At 41.7% G+C, this 7,636-nt stretch overlaps 1 protein-coding gene across 1 annotated transcript; it reads right to left on the bottom strand.

Moving 5' to 3' along the window:
- Nucleotides 1–52: 52 nt before the first annotated feature.
- Nucleotides 53–3,503, bottom strand: LOC122835266 (gamma-crystallin M2-like). Its single transcript, XM_044124165.1, has 3 exons — nt 3,432–3,503; nt 2,816–3,058; nt 53–364 (listed from the first exon to the last, which is right to left on the bottom strand). The coding sequence occupies exons 1-3, from the start codon at nt 3,501–3,503 to the stop codon at nt 86–88; spliced, it is 594 nt and encodes a 197-aa protein (XP_043980100.1). The 3' UTR covers nt 53–85.
- Between the last annotated feature and the right edge of the window lie 4,133 nt (nt 3,504–7,636).

Genomic DNA, 7,636 nt, shown 5'->3' with positions numbered 1-7,636 from the left:
TTCAACTTTGAGCCTTACTGGTTGGATTAACAGATCTGAGGCGTCAGCAGACTTTAAAGTAAGAATGTTTTTTTATTTGGTGACTTTAATAGTAGGAATCCATGATGCGCCTCATGCTCATGAACCTCATGTTGCTCCAGCCCATGTTCGTAAAGTTCCTGTACTCTCCAGGCCTCATGTACATCATCCTGCCTCTGTAGTGGGGCTGCTCGTACATCAGCCAGTGTCCGTCCATCACGTGACACGACATGCAGTTGGACATGCGGTAGCGGTCCATGATGTTGTCGCAGTCGTCCATCATCTCGTACATCTGGCCTCCGTAGTTCTCCCTCTCATAGATCCTCATCCTGTAGGAGCCGCGGTACTAGAAGATACCAATAATCAACAGTCAGTTAATCTCTGTACAGTGTTTGGCTGCGTGCCAGGGAGTGGCATCTAACCCTAAGTTGCCTACCAGTTGTGTAAATGTGGGTGCGTGGAGAATAACGCCATCATTGTGGCTGTAGTGACGGGTAAAGAATTATATAAACAAGGGTTAAATAAATTCAATTCATTTACCATTTACTATAGCTGTAGTATGATTGGTTAGATAATTTGTGCTGTTTTGCCACTTATTTCCATGGTGATTATGTATGCTGTAATGCAACTGGTTTCTGTAGAGGCCATTGGAGCAATATTGGGATTGATTAGCATGGCGATTGTGTGAGCTATAATCAATTTGGTTGACACTGGGACGGTATAGTGCTGTAAACTTTCTGGTAGCAGTGGTGAATATGTGCGCCGACTGGTTACCAGAGGTGTATGCATCCCCATGTTTATCTACTTTTTGTTAGTTCTCAAGTTTTATTTTTGGAGTCATATACGTCAGTGGTCCCCAACCTTTTTATCACCGCGGACCGGTCAAGGCTTGGCAATTTTACTGCGGCCCGGTAGGAGGGGTAGGGCGAGTGTGATGCGTCAGACACCGAAGCCTAGTTCACATGGCACAATTTAAAAATTTTTGCCCCGATTTTCCCCTTATGACAATCTTAAAACGTCCCAAGTTCCAAGATTGTCGCATGTGATTATCGTAACCGATCATCCCGCAGTGTTGTGTGTGTTAGGTAGAACGTCGGGATCGCTCCGATCTAACATCGGGGATTTTCAACATGTTGATTGTCTTGTCCAGGCTACCGCAGCGTGTGGGGTTTTTCCTGACTGGAAGCGAGAACTCAGCCTGTTGAACCTGACAGGGAGCCAATCAAAAAGCGCGGTGACGTAATCACGGAGGGGAATCCCAAACTGCTGACCTGGCGCAACCGAGAGTCCGGTGGACATCAGAGATATGTGGAAACAGCATGAATGTTTATTGAGCATTTCGTACAAGGAATCTCAACAGAAATGATAAAGAGAGGAACTGGAGCGAAACTGGTGCCGCAGTTGATAAACCCTGTAACTTTTCAGCTGTCATTAACCTGACATAAATAGGTTATAAGATAAGGCTACATTCAGTCACGACTTGATGCTGACACTAGCTCGCTTAAAATGAGTCCACAAACTATGACTATTGCTTCTACATCGTCATCCGTGTTTGTTTATTCTCAATTCACGTATGTTGGGGTTTTACTGGATTTTCTTCTGGAATCGGGATGTTCGTGAGTGGAATCGGTTCCTGTGTAGTGTGTTGCTCCTGCCTTGTGGCTGGACACCCGAACCGACAGAAACCTGTTGGACTTTTCTCAGTTCTGTGTGCTCACAGGTTTGGAAAATCGGCCCAGAATCCTTAAATCGTGCCGTGTGAACCAGACTTAAAACTCAAAAACTCTACCCCTCTACTCTCTACTACTGCCCTAACGCTCTCTGACTCCGGTCGCTATGGTAACGTTTACACGTCCCTTCAAAATAAGATACAGATGCGCCACAAAAACGAATATTTTACTTTTATGAAAATTTTAACAAGCATAACGACAAATCAATGGGAGCCCTGAGCTTATTTCTCTGCAACCAGATGGTCCCATCTGGGAGTGATAAGAGACAATAACACCCGAAATGTTGCTTATGCACAAGGAGCTTGGTCTCTATGTGGCGAAGCAGTTTGAAGGCTTCATTGCGAGCCGGTTGCTGCATATTATTTAGAGGGGGCTTGGAAAACTCTTCTTAGAGTTTTCCAGACAACAGAGGATCACACAAATTATTCACGTTTATTAATTCTTTTGTACTGTTTTTTGTACAATCTCCTCTTCAGTTCAACCTTATCAGTGGAGACACACTGTTGATGTTACCATTATAAAATAGCTTACAATTAGGTATTGGCAAAGCTCAATGTGATTTTCACAGGAGGCGGAGCGTTGTTGTTAGCAGCTGCTGAAAGTAACTAAAAAGTTACTTTTAATGTAACTTAGTTACTTTCCAAATCAAGTAGTCAGTAATATAACTAAGTTACTTTTTCAAGGAGTAATCAGTAGTCCGATTAAAGTTACTTTTTCAAAGTAACTATGCCATCACAGTTGGTAGGTCTGTGTACCTTTTAAGTACAAGTTCATTTGAATATTCTTATTTAGTTATTATATGTAAGGAACTTTTGCTTTAAGAGTTTACTTGTGATTTATCTTGTATTTTAGGACCACACATAGACACTCAGACAGCTACCAAACCACCAAAAGAGATTTCACGTCTGTCTGAATGTAGCTCTGATTGTAATCTTCAAATCTTTTCAATAAAGAAGACAAAGAAAACTTCACATTGTGTCCTGATATATATGTATGATACTATATGTCAGCGTACAGTGATTCGGTTCCTTCACTACAGGTTGTGTGGTGATGTAAAATGTAGTTACCATGGGGATCATGCGGCAGGACCTGATGCAGTCGCTCATTCCCATCATGCTCATGTAGTCGGCGTATTCTCCCCTTCTCATGAAGTACTGGTTGCCCATGTAGTTGGTGCGGTCGTAGACCATGAAGCAGCCTCTCTCCACCCTGCAGGAGTGACACCTGCTCAGGTAGGAGGACATGTCAGCGCAGTCGCTGCTGCAGTCATAGGAACGCCCCTGGAAGTTCCTGTCCTCATAGAAGATGACCTAAGAAGAAAGAGGTTGAACAAAGGAAGTAAAGATGTTGCTTTTTTTTAAAATACTTTGAGAACTTGCTGAAATCAAGTTGTCAACCCAGATACTGCTGGTTTGCTCTGAACATCTTGGTCTTTCAGATAAGCTGTATTCATCTCATTTGTACTTTTGAAACAAACTAATGACACAAATCTGGCTTTATGCTCAATCACGATTCTTAGTACAGAGACAGCAATATTTATTTCTTCTGCTCTGTCAGATAGGAAACATTTATAGAGGACATTTAAAATAATTTCCCACTAATTAAAAGAAATTTATGACTCTGAACTTCCCTGTTAGCATTTTGTGTTTGACTTTGAAACTTGAAACACCTGCGGGAACTTACCCTGCTCGTCATGTTCATGTTTGTGGTGGACATGTTGTTGGCGTGGAGCTGGACGAGGCTCAGTGCAATCATACCTGTGTGACTTCACAACCTTTATACACCTGAGCGACATTGATTGCTTTGTGTGTCAGAGTGCAGACTCAGCATGTGGTTATGTGTCCTTCACAAAGCCTCTTTGAGGGGCTTAACAATGACGATGGGAGGCCTTCAGCAGCGGCTTTCATCCACACCAGCAGTATGCTCTATGGCCAAACAGCTCACCTGTTTCCTACCTTTAAGTGGACGACTCACGCTGAGAAAATTACAGAAAGAAGGTGAAGCTGTGATGACATCAGTGGTGAAAACACTCACCTCCCACTGAGCACACAGACAGCAGAAATAATAAAGAGCAGAAACACTGACAACCTCTAAAGCACCGACATAATCTAATTTTATTCAGGAACAACAAACTCAGACACTGGAAACATCGACAGGAGCTTTATTGTAACCACTACTGTATCCTCTGAACAGGAGAGTAAAAATCATGAAGATAATTGATTCAGGATCATAATTTAAATATTCTCTCCTTCTGAAGATGTTCTCACTCTGATGGATCATTGTTCTTCTCCGACAACCAAGTCCTCATCATCAGCTATCCTGAGCTCCAGTGTTGGGGGATTCTTTTTTCTTTTATTTATTTTGATACCCTAACAACTTCCTTCATGACCTTCAACATGACTTCTGGTTCTGACCTTCAGAGGGTCTTCTTCTAACTTCCACAAGGGGCTCCTTTCTGTCTTCCAGATCTTTTTTGCACCTCCTCCTCCAGTGGGGGCTCCCTTACAACATCCACAACCTCCAGCAGGGTTTTCTTTAGGACCTCCAAAAACCTCCATAGAAATCTCCTGTATGATATCCAGAAGGAACTCCTTTATGACCTTCAGAGGGGGATTCTTTACACCATGACTATATAGTAACTTTACGACCTCCAGAGTGGGCTTTGACACAGCAACATTCAGGGAAATCCTTCTTGCCTTCAAGATACCTGCTTTTCAACCTATTTACCCCCATTGGGGGCTCCTTCATGGCATCCCAAAGCTTTACATTCTCCAGAAGTGGACTCCCTTACAAAGTTGGGAGTATAAACTGGGCTCTTTTGACACCCTGGAGCCTCATTCTTGTCTCCACAAGAGCTTCCTTACGGTCTCCAGAGAGAACTTGCTCCTTTACACCTTCTGGAGATCTGCCTTTCAGGAGTTCAGGATGAATTTCTTTTTTTTTTTTTTTTTTTTTTTCCCACCAGTAGGTCTTTTTGTGGGCTCAAGTGTCCCTTATACCACAGTAGGCTGACAGGAAAGGGGGAAGGAGAGGGGGGAAGACATGCGGCAAATGTCGTCGGGTCCGGGAATCGAACCATGGCCGCGTTGAGGACCGAAGGCCTCCAAGCGTGGGACGCGCTACCCTCTACGCCACCGGAGCACGCCCCTTCAGGATGAATTTCTGATGTGATATCAGATCCGCATCTTCAGAGCAGCTAAATCTGAAACACAACGTGTCACTGTCTTTTCTCTGAACATCCTGGCTCAAACACACACGTGTGTTAAAGATATCTATTACTGTAATTTTGGGCGGGGAACCGGGGCTGACAATAGGTAACCTGAGGGCTCCATTGGACCTAAAGTGCTGTTCCTGAAACCCCTCCCCCAACCACTACTCTGTACAATCTCACTCTTGTAAGAGCAACGTCATCAGAGAGGTTGGATGATTTAGTTAGTTTTATTCTGGATGTTCCTCCCAGTGATTTTTCTCTCCATCTCTTGATAGCTTCAGCCTTGGGCAGCAAGTGTCTCAGGTGTGCTGTTACCTGGCCAGGTGTGCTCATTCGTTTGGATGGCAGCTCAAGCAGGTATGTCCACTTTCTCTCCCTGTAGCACACCAAATGTCTTTGATGGAACTTCTGTCAGATGGGTGCAGTTAATCCCCTGGATCAGCCTTTTCTCTCGGTCAGTCTTTAAATTAAATTTAGATATTTACAATTATCTTAAATGACTTCTCCTGAAGTAACGGAGTTTGCACTGAATCGATTTTGCAGCTTCTTTGTATCAGCATGAAAAATAAACGATGTTCTTCTAAAAACCAACCAAAGAAATTTTACAAGAAACTAATTTCATGAGTTTGTGTGTTTGGGTAGAAGTGATGTTTTATTTGGAAATTTTAGGGTAAAAAGCTGCATAAAGGACACTGTTAGGTAAATTTAAGTCATCCATTGCCATGCTGACTCTTCATAAATAAACCAAATGACAAAAGGTCCACAATTCTGAAGGTCTTATGCATGTAATAACATGATGCACAGGGAGTACTGGGGTTTAACACGCTGTCAGATACACTGAAAATAAATCATTGTTTGCTTTGAGCTCCGGTTTGATTTCAGGATGCCAGGAAGAAAGATAAAAAGTATTTAAAAATGTAATGTTTTTCAACAGAATATGAACATGTCAGGAATTAAAGTCGCGGTGAAGTTTGAATTGCTGATATCTGAAAACGTTAAGAATGAAGTCCAATAATTAAACGCTGCCTCTTTGTGGTGTTACATCTCATTTTACAGTTTTTAGTGGTTCTCTTTTAATTGGGTAAACACATTTTAAATGGTTTCTCGTGTCATTATTTTATAATCGTGGAAGATGCCTTGGTTTAAATTAATTTTGTCCCAGTTTTCAAATTAAACTGGCAGATTTTTTGTCATTTGTGTGTAATTTTTCCATTTGCATCCAACAGTTGCAGTGAAACATCTAGATATATTTCGTAGCTTAATGACTTTATACCAACTCTAATGTCCGTTTTTCCGCTCTGCACAAAGACTGTGCAAAATCTCAGTGAAGTTTCACCCGAAATCATAATTTTCTCTCTAACACCTGGAGAAATGGCAGGATAATCCAGCTTTTGAAATCTTCAACTGTTTGGTTTTCACCCCCCACTCCTTGAAAACTGCGTATAAAAACACAGACATGACCTGACAACGTCTGAGAGCTGAAGCAGTAGTGGCATGAAAAGAAACAGGACCTTATCTCTGATGTTCTATCTTGTTTTACAGCAGCAACACGACTCATCCTCTGTCTGTGATCTCCAGCAGATCTTCTCGTTGCGTTTCAGGAATATCAAAGTGATTTATTCCTCTGCAAGGCAGCCAACACTTTGCATCGTAACAGAAACCTCAAATATGAACCTAAATGCAGCGTTGTTACTTATGAAATCGCACCTGCTTATTATTGTACCTAAGACCCACTGTCTGCCCCACAGTTTTTACAAAATAACCGCACATTCCTCGTTAAATCCATCTGCAGATTCCTGAGAGCTAAAAGAATCTGCATGTTTTATTTAGGTGGAGTTCAGAGGATTCCTCAGGCTAATATGTAAGAGTAAAACTAGACCTGAGCTGCCTGTCAGAGTAAAATCCCAATTATCTGCAGAGACATGTTCTCTCAGCCCTATAGATCTTTCTTTTTTTTTTATTTCCTTCTATTTCTTATGGTCCCTAAGCCATGTTTTTTTTTAGCTTTTTTTTGTTTTAACGGTGATAATGCTTGAAAGTTTGCAGCTGGAAAATCTGAGTTTCCTTTTCTTCTTAACAGAGCAATTTTAACAAATGACATTCATTCATCCATCCATCATCTAAATCCACCTGTCCTGAAGGGTTGCTGTGGTGTTTACACCTTGGACAGGTCACAAGTCCACCACTGTTCACAGGTTACTTTTAAATTGTAATTAAAACAAATCTAAAAATGAATCCTGTTGATATTGAAGAAATCGGTTCAAATAAAAATGTCCTGTTTACATTATATTGATTTAAAAACCTGGTGCTTAAATATTCTGAACAATCAGGTTGTTGTAGATTTTTATTAACTTTTCCTATTTTTTTACTATAAAGGTCCAGAGTGTATTTGAGCCAGACCTTAAATCTGCTGTGTAATGATTAAAGAGTTGAGATTTTAGTTCTGAGCTGCTGACGGAGTCAACAAGAACATCGCAGTGACTGAGGATAGATTCACGGCAGACTGCAGCACAAAGATCCACTTGCCACATACTTGGAGATGCTGGTTCTACTGGTGCGATGTCCTCCATTTCCAGTGAATCTGTTGTGTGTGTGTGTGTGTGTGTGTGTGTGTGTGTGTGTGTGTGTGTGTGTGTGTGTGTGTGTGTGTGTGTGTGTGTGTGTTGCTGCAGCATTT

The sequence above is a fragment of the Gambusia affinis genome, linkage group LG08 (assembly GCF_019740435.1).
Source record: "Gambusia affinis linkage group LG08, SWU_Gaff_1.0, whole genome shotgun sequence".
NCBI lineage: Eukaryota > Metazoa > Chordata > Actinopteri > Cyprinodontiformes > Poeciliidae > Gambusia > Gambusia affinis.
The sequence above is the reverse complement of the archived record's forward strand: the minus strand, read 5'-3'. Positions and strand labels throughout refer to the sequence as shown.

Bases quoted from the DNA above. Each gene is read 5' to 3' on its own strand.
- LOC122835266 (XM_044124165.1), bottom strand. From the start codon at position 3,503: ATGATTGCACTGAGCCTCGTCCAGCTCCACGCCAACAACATGTCCACC. The intron at 3,059-3,431 runs GTAAGTTCCCGC...CTTTCTTCTTAG, and splicing joins ACATGAACATGACGAGCAGG to GTCATCTTCTATGAGGACAG. The intron at 365-2,815 runs GTAACTACATTT...GGTATCTTCTAG, and splicing joins CCTGCCGCATGATCCCCATG to TACCGCGGCTCCTACAGGAT.